Source organism: Bos indicus, chromosome 5 (assembly GCF_029378745.1).
Source record: "Bos indicus isolate NIAB-ARS_2022 breed Sahiwal x Tharparkar chromosome 5, NIAB-ARS_B.indTharparkar_mat_pri_1.0, whole genome shotgun sequence".
Classification (NCBI taxonomy): domain Eukaryota; kingdom Metazoa; phylum Chordata; class Mammalia; order Artiodactyla; family Bovidae; genus Bos; species Bos indicus.
Window position 1 is genome coordinate 65,418,510 of NC_091764.1, and position 12,924 is coordinate 65,431,433.

A 12,924-nucleotide genomic window follows, 5' to 3' on the forward strand; every position below is an offset into this window, starting at 1 on the left:
AATGTTCCCAAGCTTCATGTATGTTGTAGCATGTATCATTACTTCATCTTTTTGTATGCACTGTAATTTTTTAAAGGATGTTTCTTGAAACAAAGATACAAGCTAAATATTCCTTAATAGAAAATTTTGCTATTTTTGGAGGAGAAAATGAGACAAAATATTCAACACAGAGATTTGGCTTGACAAATAAATATTAGTATATTGATGAAAAGTAAGAAAAAATTTAAACCCAATAATTAAGAACAGACAACAAAAAGCTTATGGGAACATAACATTATCATCAATACAGAGGTTTTTCTTTATAATCTTAGTGAAAATTAAGGTATATGTTGAATTAACATGTTATGATTTTTAATTTGATTTAATTTTTTATTATCAGGCAACTTTTTGCTTTTCTGAGTTGACACATGCCTCTGTCAGACAGAAAGAGAAGAGCAAGAAGGAGCACGAGGCTGCAGCTGAATTTAGAAAGTCAGAGGTGCTCTCATAGCCACATGAGATGAACAGAAGATTCCTTCCAGTAGGCAAGAGAGCAGAGTGCAGACAACAGATGTGAGAAGGTGCTCATAGCTGTTGAGTTCCAGCATCCTTGTGCTGAAGAAGGGGTGGTGCAAAAATGATTGACGTTCCCAGGGAATATAAAAGCCCTGGACTTCTCCCCAGCTGCTTGTCACACTGACCTGTACCATCTCTCAACTGCTCGTGGGGTTTCTGTCAACTAGTACTGGAAAGGACAAACTGTTTGGAGAATAATATTTTATTGTGACCATGCCAGAACCCACTAAGAAAGAGGGTAAGATTCCTCCCTAGATCTTTTTGTTGTACTTTTTAATAAAGCATGTGGGTTTTTTTGCTATTTTCAAAAAATATCTAATTTCTTAAAGAGACTATAAGATAATAGAATACTGTGACTTAAGGAAAAGAACCTTTGGAGTAGAAAGACCAGAGGGTAAATATAGGAAGAGTATAACCAATTAAAAAATATCTGATAATGATCATTTATGAAGGAACATTAACTGAAATGATCAAATTAGAATTTTATCATTAGTTGCAAAGAATCCTTAAAGTTTAATTTTCTTAGGTTCAGTCACAAATTTTTCACCTGTATTTACAGTTTGTGGGGAGTGGGAGGAACTTGGAATGTTTTCTTAAATAGTTAACAAATTTGTTCAAGATTTCAAAAAAGAATTTGTGACAGTATTTCCCAATTTGCTATATTTTTCTCCTAGAAAGACATTTAAAATATGCAGATGCAGTTATTTTTTGGTTTTATCAGTTTGGAGCTTTATTAATTATGACATTATTATAATCTTGCATGGGAAAAAAAATCAAACACCTGGGTTAAAGAATATCTTTGAATGTCAATGACAGACTATGTTCTTTAATGAGATTTATTGTAGGTAATTTCATAGTAACCGTTTAAAAATAATTAAGATGAAAATAATTTTCATTAGGAAAAATGCTTCCTCCAATAAACAGCTTCTCCTACCTATGAAAAATCAATATCTTAAAACTACTTATTAATAATATAAATAAGCTGAAATTCAAAATTACTAAAATAACTAATGAAAAACACAAATTAACAGCAGAAATGTATTGAATTTAATTTTAAATGGTAACATCTTTTAAAAATACTCTTTTCATTTGTGTTAGTCTTCCTTAGTGCCTACTAAATCTTTGTTTTTCACTTCTGCAAATAAAAGCAACAAACTGACAAACATTAGCAGAGAGCCAGAGAGCATAAAAATGGTATTTAGTTTTTTTTTTTTTTTTTTAATTCTAAAAACTGCTTTTAACCATTCTTTTGAGAGCCTTGAAAAAGATGCTTAGATGTTGAATCCAAAGTTGAAACACTAACCAAATTACCAAAAGTTTTTGAAATATATTTTCTTTATGTAATTAAGTAACCAGTGTTGACAGGCTGTGGTGATCAGTTTACAGGTTGGCTTTACTTAGTGGCGGAGGGCATTGATGGATGAAATCTTCTACCCGAAATAACCACACCAAATGCATGCATTAATATGGGAACTTAATCCTGACTATCAAGCAGTGAGTCCAGTCCCTGCTGAAGTGTCTTATTTGTAATGCAAATGATTTACTTGTGTATTAAGTGTCCTTTTCATTTGATCTGTCACTTGACTAGCCTCTTCAAGGCTTATTTGGATGAAATGCATTCTATGTTTCCTGATGAAGGACAGAATATTGTTTTAATATCCTGCATTTAGTGGATGAATTTGCATGTGTTACTTTAAAGCCCATTGGAAAATGACAAGAAAAGCTGAGAAACTAATAGGCCAATATGAAGAGCTGTAGAGCCTATAAAGCTAATTAAATTATTTGGATTGCTAGATGTGATAAAGTTTTCCTTTTTGTCTGACAACTCAATCTGATCCATTTTACTTTTAAAGACAATGAAACTAGCCGAGACAGGAGGAAAATATATCTTTAACTTCAGCCCATCCCCCACCCCACTCCCCCAAAAAAACCATGTATAAATTTTGGCTATAAATCAACATACATACCAAAGTGCCCATAATCTTTTGCTATAAAAGCACTGTGGATATTCTGTGTAGGAGTTGCCCCCAGCACAGTAATTTTATACTCAGATTCTTTGGTTAGTTTAAATTTGGATGGTGGGGAGTCAGGATAAAGAGAAGGTTACTGATATATTTAAAATCCTTTGAGGAAGTACAGGGATTTTTTTGGTTTCCTTACCAGCAGAACTGATTTTTAAAGGAACTATACCTTGAAGAGTTTTCTTAATGAAATCATTGCATTTTTCTGTTGTTTACATCAGAAACATAAGGAGTATGGCAAGTCAGGGGCTATTCTGGTCCTTGCACTTCTCTCAATTAGTGTCATTTTTTCTGGGGTTGCACTACCTTGGTGGCTCAGATGGTAATGCGGGAGACTGGGTTCAATCCCTGGGTCAGGAAGATCTCCTGGAGAAGGAAATGGCAACCCCCTACAGTACTCTTGCCTGGAAAATCCCATGGATGGAGGAGCCTGGTAGGCTACAGTCCATGGGGTCGCAGAGTCGGACATGCCTGAGCAACTTCACTTCAGTACTTACTGGGCTTGGGTTTGTTCCATATACACCTGCCTCTGAAAGACAGCCTCAAGAATAAAATGTGCCGCCAAACCAGTTCTACAGAATCCTTTCAAACTATTTGCAGAAACACCCCCCTCAAGCAGGTTTCTCCAGCCCCTGTGGATATCCTTACATCTCTTCCTTGGCTGGAAGAACCATGCCCAGGCAGAGCATGACCGCCTGCTGTAAATCTTGATGACACATGAGCTGCTTTGACCTTCCCAGGATCCAGGAGCACTTGACAACTCTTCAAAAGAGGCCAAGTTTTCAGCACCTGAAAGCGCAAAAGATGTCTCTCTCAAATGCCTCCCGACCTGCAGCGGCCTAATTCTGGGAGCTCCAAGTTGGTCTTGGGAGAGTTGGTCCTTCTAAGGAGAAGGGGAAGTATGGTTGTACTTTTAGACCTCAAGGAGGGACTCTAATGGAAGTAATTAGTCAACAGTCCTTACTTAGACCCTTCAGAATATTCTGGATGGCTCAGTAAGCTCTTTCTGAGAAAGAAATTTTTTTTTTTTTAAGGAATAGCTTCCCTGGTGGCTCAGACAGTAAAGAATCTGCTTGCAATGTGGGAGACCCAGGTTTGATCTCTGGGTTGGGAAGGTCCCCTGGAGAAGGGAATGGCAACCCACTCCAGTATTCTTGCCTGGAGAATCCCATGGACAGAGGAGCCTGGTGGGCTACAGTCCATAGGGTCATAAATTGGTGGACATGAATGAGCAGCTAACACTTTCACTTCATTTCACTTTGTCCTCTCCACCTCTACGTTATATATTTATTCATTGTAGAACTATACTATTTGTACTGCCAGTTCCGAAGAAAATGTCTGTCTTACACTTTAGATTGATGCAGATCTGACACCCAGTAAAAGTAAGGTGTTCTAATCAAACAGTGAGAAGGACGTTTCAGATTTGTGGGCATCTCCCAGGATGTCTTGCTGATACATTCATTTACCTATCATCAGTGAATTGAGTGCTTACTATGAGCTGGTTGCTGGGATTTCAGAGATACATGCAACATGGTCTCTGCTCTAAAAACCCTTATTGCCCCTGGGTCTCACTGAGTAAAGAAGTCATCTTTTGCTGAAACTCTCTTTTCCTTTCAAAAAGGGGTTTTATCAACATGAAGTTAAAAACATGCAAGAATCTTATGCTATTAATAATACTTTTGCCTACAAATAATTTCTTAAGAATTTTTGCTCTGTACTATGTAATGATTAAAACCATAAAATCTGGTTCTTTAATATATTTAGACAAATTGTTAACTGTCAGATGCTATAGAACCTAGAAAAACTCTTTTCTAAAACACCAGGTTAAGATGTTAACGTGAATTTCACTTTTTGTGATATATCAGGCCCTATTATATTTCATGCACTTAACTTTTAGGAAAAAGGCAAAAGTTCCTTATTGGTGCTTGCGGGTCATTCAAAACCCTTTGAGGGTGTCGTGGTAGATTTCTCATCTTCCTTGTAAGATCTTTTGTTGAAAACTCAAACATATGGCAAAACACACCTTCATTGATGATCAGTTTTAGGGGCCATTCTAATAACTCCAAGGATCAAAAGTATGGCATTGTTGCTACAGATTCGCTTGCTACTTCAACATGCAGTATCTATCTATTCTATCTTGATCTATTTCAGTAAGCTTAGGTGGGAACATGGTCATGGAGAATAACTATTTCAGTCCATAGGAGCTTTTTCTTTGCTACTTCTTTTTCTTGGTCACTAGAGATTTCACTACATTTAAGGTTCTGCTAAGCCCCAAACCCATCTGAATGCAAAGCGGCATTCATCACCTCTTACCTATTTCCCAGCATCACTCAGGGCTTAGTCATCATCAGAAAAGGAGCCTTGGTGACAGGAAACCTCTCTCTCATATATACTCCTTGACCTTCAGTTTCCACCTGGAGGAGAGTGGATGGCCTATTTCAAACACCAAAGTAAATTTGTCTTTGGAGAAGTCATATTACATATAGAATATTATTTTTCTCTCAAATCAGAGAAAAGTAGGGACTTCTCTGGTGGTCCAGTGGTTAAGACTGTGCTCCTAAGGCAGGGGGCCTGGGTTCCATCCCTGGTTAGGGAACTAGATCCTACATGCAGCAAATAGGACCTAGCGCAACCAAATAAATGAATAAATATATATTTTTTTAATTAGGGAAAAGTGCATTTGTTGAAAATAATGAAAAGAAAGGGAGAAGAGGGAGGAGGTATTTGATTGAGGGCGGTTATTTTCCTTCAAACTTCATGTGGTTCATTTAGGCCACATTGAAGATTTGGATGAAGAATAAAGAAGTTGCATGAATGAATGCCAATGTTTCCCCCCACCCCCACCCCAAAAAAAACTTTGCCAGGCTGTATTGGCCATGCACAGTGTAGATTTGAGCTATCTGCTGTAAGAAGGAATACTCTTGGGCTAATGCACGCTAGAGGGGCTTAATACTTGGCAAAATCATTCTTTTTCAGTAGCATGCTTTTATGACTATCCGACTGCACCTGTTAGGAAGATAAATAAAGGACTGGCCAATTCTTTCCTCTCAAGCGCCCTAAATATATCTCTTAAAAAAAAAAAACTTTGAAAAAACAAGTTGTATCTTTGTTTCTCATCCAGTAAGTTGGACGAAGTCTCCCCTAGGCCTTGCAAAGAGCAGGGGTAAAGGAGTTCCTGAGATGAACAAAAGTTAGGCTCTCTGGTTATTCTGGACCCCAAGAGAAAGGAAAAAGAGAAAAACATAATCTTTGCTCTCTGAATGCCACCCATTATTCTGGCCTGCGATATAGCCTTGAAACATTTTAGATTCCTCGTGGACACACACTTCACAGAGTTCTCTTATTTTTAGCTATTTAGAAGTATTCCTGAATTTGACATGAATGTTAGAATAAACTGCCCAGGCTGAAATTACTCTAAAGAAATGCTTGGACTTAAAAATAAATAAATAAACCATCTTTTAAAAAGCTTGAGTGAACATAAAATGATGTTTTTGCAATCTTTTTGGAAACTCATAGATGCTTTCTTTTAGAGAGAATTGTGGAAAGAGGCTGTCATGAAAGGAAATAGAATGCTGTTTCACAGCCCTAGAAAGCAGTTTTGTTACTTTTGCTGAAGTCTTGTATGATTGTTTAATTTAAAATTTATTTTTCAACTCTTTATGGCCAAGCAGAAGAATTTTTATTGTTAATAATTACAGTTTTATCTGCTTGCCTCCTTAATTAGTCTATGAAACCTATATTAAGAGAAACGAAATACTCTTGGCAGCCCATGACTTCTGTGGTAATTCTAGACCTCATCTCTAGACATACTTGGGTGTGTTAGATAATAAAGAACAGAATTAAAGTTCTAGCAATAAAAAATAAGCAGAAAACTTTTAATTTCATGTGTATTCCTGCAGAGATATGATATGTCTTTTTCCTTCTTTTTTTTTTAATCTTTATTTATTTACGGCTGTGTGGGATCTCAGTTGCAGCATGTAGGCTCCAGAGCGTGTGGGCCCATGGACTTAGCTGCCCCCGGCTTGTGGGATCTTAGTTCCCTGGGCAGGGGTCAAACTGGCATCCTCTGCACTAGAAGAATTCTTAACCATTTGGACCATTAGGAAAGTCCCCCATTTCAGTTCTTGAGGGGGACAGATGTCTTTCCTGGAGTCCTTAGCTTGTTCAGAATATGTTCAGTCACTAAGTCATGTCCAACTCTTTGTGACTGCATGGACTGTAGCTCATGTAGGGAAGCCTAATACACAGAAAGGTAATTACTGAAATACAGTGTTTTTGAGTTAGGTTAATCACGAAGTAGGTATCGCTTATTCAAGAGCAGTTTTCTAAAATTTAAAAGCGTAGCAATTAAGGAAAACGAAACTATGAAAAAGAAGAAAAGACTTAATCACGTAATTTCCTGTGTGTGTGTGTGCTAAGTCACTTAAGCTGTTTCCGACTCTTTGTGACCCTACGGACTGTAGCCCACCAGGTTCCTCTGTCCATGGAATTCTCCAGGCAAGAATACTGGAGTGGGTTGCTGTGCCCTCTTCAAGGGAATCTTCTTGACCTAGGGATCAAACCTGCATTTCCTGTGGCTCCTGATTGCAGGCAAATTCTTTACCACTGAGCCACTGGGGAAACCCCTTAATTTCCTACATGCATGCAAATTGTCTCATATTGGAGAGAAAGCATCTGTCCCCACAGCTTTTTATAAAGACAGCCTCCAAATATCAAAGTGATGACACTGTCACACCCAAATCTCTTCTTTGTGGATAGGCCCAATTATAATTTACAGAGTATGTTTGTTTTGGACAGCCACACAGATAGACAATAAGCCAAATTTTTAGGATGTTCCCATGCAAGGGGTGGATTAATTATGCACTTTTACATGCATTTTCAGAGTAAAGTTTTAGATTCTATCCAACTGGGGTGTGAAGTGGTTTATTTGGCAAAGAAAAAAAGACCAGGATCATTTAATCCCACGTGTATTTTTCTCTCTAAATTGAGTTCCCAATAAGCTAACTGAAATCTGACTTTCATTATGCCTTTCAAGTCTGAACTCCACTTTGATAAGATTTTTGCCCTTTTATACTGCCTAAGAAATCTTTTTATGGACCAATTTGGCACATCAATACAACACCCAAAATTGTTTATTTATATGTAAATCTTTTAATTTTGTTTTTTGACTTTTACTTTAAATATTTACAAGAGCTTGGGGTTCAATTTTTTTTTCTTTTTCTTCAAATCATCCAGTTTTTCCTCTCTCTGTGTGTGTATGTGTATGTCAAATTTTTTAATTTTGTTTTTTGACTTTTACTTTAGATATTTACAAGAGCTTGGGGTTCAGTTTTTTTTCTTTTTCTTCAAATCATCCAGTGTTTCCTCTCTCTCTCTCTGTGTATATGTTTGTCACTCATTTGTGTCCAACTCCTTGCGACCCCATGGACTGTAGCTTGCCAGGCTCCTCTGTCTATGGAATTCTCCAGACAATAATGCTTGAGTGGGTTGCTATTCCCTTCTCCAAAGGGTCTTCCCAACCCAAGGATCGAACCAGGTCTCCTGCATTGCAGGCAGATTCTTTAATGTCTGAGCTACCAAAGAAACCCAGTTTTTCCTCTAAATAGCATCAATATCTCTAAGTTCCTCAGGAATTCTTTGCTTGCAGCAAGTATTAGCTTTCGCCTTCTATAAAATTTTATATCTCTTGGAACAGAATGTTCTGCTTTTAACTAAAAATTCACCTTATTATATAATTCTACAATTTAATTTCTCATTTTTTAAGTTACATGTCTCTAGACTTATTCTTCATCCAGTATGTATTTTGGCTTTTTTTCTTATGTATACTAGGTAATATTCATCATTAAACATAGTGACATAAAGTTAACTATTCACAGAGCGTTCTAGACAGCTCAAATTCCTGCTGTATCATGAATCGAGTTAGTTACACTTCACATGTCTCAGTTTCTTCATCTGTTAAATGTGAATAATAATAGTAACTAGCTCACTGTTTTTTTGTAAGAATTAAATAAGTTAGGTGAAAAGCTGAGAATAAACCATTAGCATGTAATAAGAACTTAAGTCCTTTCCTTCTAAAGCAGCAAACTCAGAAATTTTGTCGAGCTTAAGGTATTAAATGCCTAAAGTTTAATATAAACTTTGAGGGCATTTCTGCCAACACATATCAAACACTGTAAGGTATGTTACAACCACAGTTCACCTCTCTGCCTGGTGTTAATATTTATAATATGGTCCCAAACAGCTGTGGTTACGATCATAGCCATCATTGCCACCACCACAAGTATTTCTTTCTTTTTAGACTTGAAGTAAAATATCTGCTTTCACCCGTGGAGGCTCAGATCAGAGGCCTACACTTCAGAGCGTCTGTCGTGTCCACGCTGAAATGTGTCATGTCCAGCTGGGGGTCCCCAGTTGTTAGTGAGGTTGTGATAACCATTGTGGGGGCATGGCCTTTCCCACTTAGATGAAAGAGTCACCCTGCACAGTTGAACATGTAACTGTATCCTCCACCAAGGGCTATAAGGCTTGGGTGTGGGGGGTGGGCATTAAGATTTCTCTTCCCACCCGGGGTGCTATTGGCAGGTGGGGAGTTTTCCTCTGGTCTGAACATTTCTGAGATAGCCACATAAAGAACTCTCCATGACCGTGTATGAATACAGTGGGTGATTGATTGAGTGGCGGTGTTTACTGCTGTGGAATTTCATTTTTATGACCCCACCTGGCATCAGGCCTGTCGTTCCTCTATTTTTAAAAAGTCATCCAATGTGAGGCCCCGCAAGGCTTAGGAAAGGCCTGGAAGTGGTTTATTCAGATAACCCTATAACCACAGAAGAGTGATATGATTGTAGGGATGGTCTACTCAGGAGCAGACCCGTCAGGGAAAGACAAAATGGGTGAAAGGGAGAAATTGTTAATGATTCAAATCATTTTTCACCTGTGCTAAATTTTTAAACTTCAGCTTGAGGAAAGCTTCTTCTATACCACTATACTCACCTAGGTTACTCCCAACCATCACTTCGTTCTTACTTTAAAATACATTAAGAAGAACAATAAAGAGACAAGTAATCAGATCTTAGCAAAAGATCTCATTTTCATCCAGCCCCATGTTAACAGCGAGAAGCTACTTGTTGTTCTGTGATAATCACCAGACTTTAATCTTCCTGTGTGGAATGACATCTTAAGTTAAAACCATGTAATTTGAACAATGGAAGAGCAAGTTAACTAGGAAAGGGAAAAAACCCTGTGGATTCAGGGAATTTCCATCAAGTTAACTAATGAGTCATTGAAAATTTACTACTTGATGTACAAATAGACTCCACCTATTCACAACCTTAAAATATAGTTTGGGGGGATATGTGGCCACAGTAAATATTAATAAATATTAAATTGAATCAAATTTGGAATAGCTGGAGTTGATGAATTGTTAATATCTCATTTTTTTCTTGAACCTTATTATTTCAACCAATTTGGATATAAACAGACTTAAGATGCAATATGTTACTCCTTGTTTTGAAAAACAAAGTACAGTGGATATAATTTAACTTTGTCATCATTTATGGATATCAGTTATCTTACCACATGATATCCGCAGTGCTCAAATTATTTGTCTTTTTGTTAATGAGGCCACATTGGTTTGTATTCTGAATTTGTGTCCAACTTTGGATAGCTTTCCTGTTTCATCCCTTGCCAGAAGGCTGCTGTCTTCTTTAATTACTCTTACTAGTCAGTGTGTGAAGCTGTCCCCTTCTCTTCCCTCTGTTGTTTGCTTTGGATCCTGGCCAGGTCAATAATCTAGTTGAGCAGGACTACACTGCAGAGTACCCCATTTAAGGAGGCACTCATTCTCAAGGTCGTGCAAATGCAAGGTCCAGACCTGAGTGTCAGTGCCTCTGTAAGTGATGCTCCCTAGTCACCTGGCTCCCCTCACCCTAGTTCCAGTTCCAGGGCTGGGGACCCAGGTGAGAGGTCTTCTCTTGGGAGTAAAGCATTTGAGCTCTCAGAGTGCCAGGTAGGAGGAGCTTGAGACAATTCATTTTGCTCTTCAGAAGCCCTTATAATTTGCTGATCAGCAGCTGTTATCTGGATAAGTAAGGTTGCTAGATAGCTGAATTCTAAATAAGGGAGGTGATACTAGACAATATCACCCTTTTGTTCCTATTAATTATGTACACTGTAGAATAAGTTACTGCCCCCAAATCAGTCTGTGGCTTTTATTTTGACTGATTCACTCATTTTTATTAAGCAAGGCTACAGATATTTCCTAAATGATTCATATGACATGAGTTTATTTTTTTTAAGTATACACACACAAAATAATTTTCAAAGATTTACCATAAATTCTAAATAATTCTCAAACTTTTCAGTCTCAGATCAATTGGCATTCAGTAATTGCTGATGACATTAAAAAGTATTTATTTGTATGCACTCTATTAATACTTACTGAATTTGAAATTAAAATGGATGAACTTTTAAAGCATAAGAGTACAAAGCACATGTTCTATTAGCTGCCAGAGTGTTAACATCATCACACATTATATATCTTTTGGAAAACTCCACTGCCTGTTTGTGAAAGAATGAGTAAAAAAAGGCATAAAATGTCTGAGCATTATTATGAAAATAGTTTTGACCACATGGACTCCTCAAGAGGATTTCAGGGGCTCTTGGGGATCCCAGATCATACTTTGAGAATTTCTGTTGTAAGTCAGTATATAATTGCCTCTAAAAAATGTATCAGTTCAGTTCAGTTGCTCAGTTGTGTCTGACTCTTTGCAACCCCATGAACCATAGCATGCCAGACCTCCCTGTCCATCACCAACTCCCAGAGTTCAACCAAACCCATGTCCATTGAGTCAGTGATGCCATCCAACCATCCCATCCTCTGTTGTCCCCTTCTCCTCCTGCCCTCAATCTTTCCCAGCATCAGGGTCTTTTCAAATGAGTCAGCTCTTTGCATCAGGTGGCCAAAGTATTGGAGTTTCAGCTTCAGCATCAGTCCTTCCAATGAATATTCAGGATTGATTTCCTGTAGGATGGACTGGTTGGATCTCCTTGCAGTCCAAGGGACTCTCAAGAGTCTTCTCCAACACCACAGTTCAAAAGCATCAATTCTTCAGAGCTCATGTATAATCCTCCCTTAAATTTCAAGGTATAAAATCCCGACCTGTGGCCCATAGTGAATAGAACAAGACACAAAACAATCATATAATTGTGAAAACACAAAATTACATCTAATTTGTGTACGAAAATCTTGATCTCTGATGCATAAGCAATATGGTCAGTGCAAATCCACTGTCATTCCTGTTGGCTAACTTTTTGGTGGCTTTTATGATTTGTATAATCAAAACTTCTCTAAGTGCAATGAACGTCCCCATGCAGACAATATTTTATATTAAAGTGGTTTCCATTGTGCTGTTATCTAGGCATATGAGAGATGGGCTGTGACATGACTTGTGCCAGACTTCACTATCAACAGTGTTTATTGTATATTTAATCCAAAAGAGAAGACAATGCTTCAGTACCAAAAGTTACAAGAGTTGGCCAGATAAAACCTTACTTACCACAATGTTTGCAATATATAAAGCATTCACATATTTTATTTCAAACCAAGAATTTGACTTTTAGGGAATTTCCTGGTGGTCCAGTGGTTAAACCTCCATACTTCCGCTGCAGGGGATGTGAGTTTGATCCCTGGTTGGGGAATTAAGATCCCACATGCCATGTAGGGTGGCCAAAAGTAAATAAAAATTAAGAAAAAAAAAAAAAAAGAATTTGACTTTGAGAATAAGAAATAATAATTAAGAATAGCATGCAATTTTCTCCTGCACCCCAGGTTACCAAAGGATGGTTTTAGCACACTTGTTTTATGCAAAAAAAGTGACAGAAAGCCACATAAACACAAAAAAAGACGTTTAATGATAACAACTGTTATTATGTGTTCTTATTATCTCTTCTATGCCTATTAACATATTCATATAATGTAATTATGCTCTCTGTGCTGTTAAAAGCCTAAATTAAATTGCACGTGAGGGCCCATAAAATAATTTTTAAGTAAATCAAACAGTATATTATTTGAGCTGTGAGCCCATGGGAAGAAGAGACCTGGGTTGTTTATATCATTTTGGTGTATAGACACAGAAAGAGAGGCAGATTCATGCCTCTTATTAAAACTTAGCATTTTTTTCCCCTTTAATGTATTGACCATGGAACCCTTGATTATGGAAAATAGAAGTAGACTGCATTGGAGGGAGCCAACCTTTTATGGAGTACCGGGTGCCTAGTCTTTCAGCAGAGACAAGAACCACATATGGGCTGTCTCTTTGATAGCGGCCACCAGTGCCCGTCAATTAGA

General features: G+C 37.6%; 1 protein-coding gene across 11 annotated transcripts in view; it reads left to right on the forward strand.

Annotated features, from left to right (window-relative positions):
* Nucleotides 1–636: 636 nt before the first annotated feature.
* Nucleotides 637–12,924, forward strand: part of MYBPC1 (myosin binding protein C1) — a 101,308-nt gene continuing 89,020 nt past the window's right edge. For all 11 annotated transcript variants that reach the window (XM_070789624.1, XM_070789616.1, XM_070789621.1 and 8 more), the window contains exon 1: nucleotides 637–793. In XM_070789624.1, coding sequence (XP_070645725.1) covers nucleotides 769–793 — 25 coding nt within the window. In that variant the 5' untranslated portion in view covers nucleotides 637–768. The remainder of the gene's footprint in view (nucleotides 794–12,924) is intronic.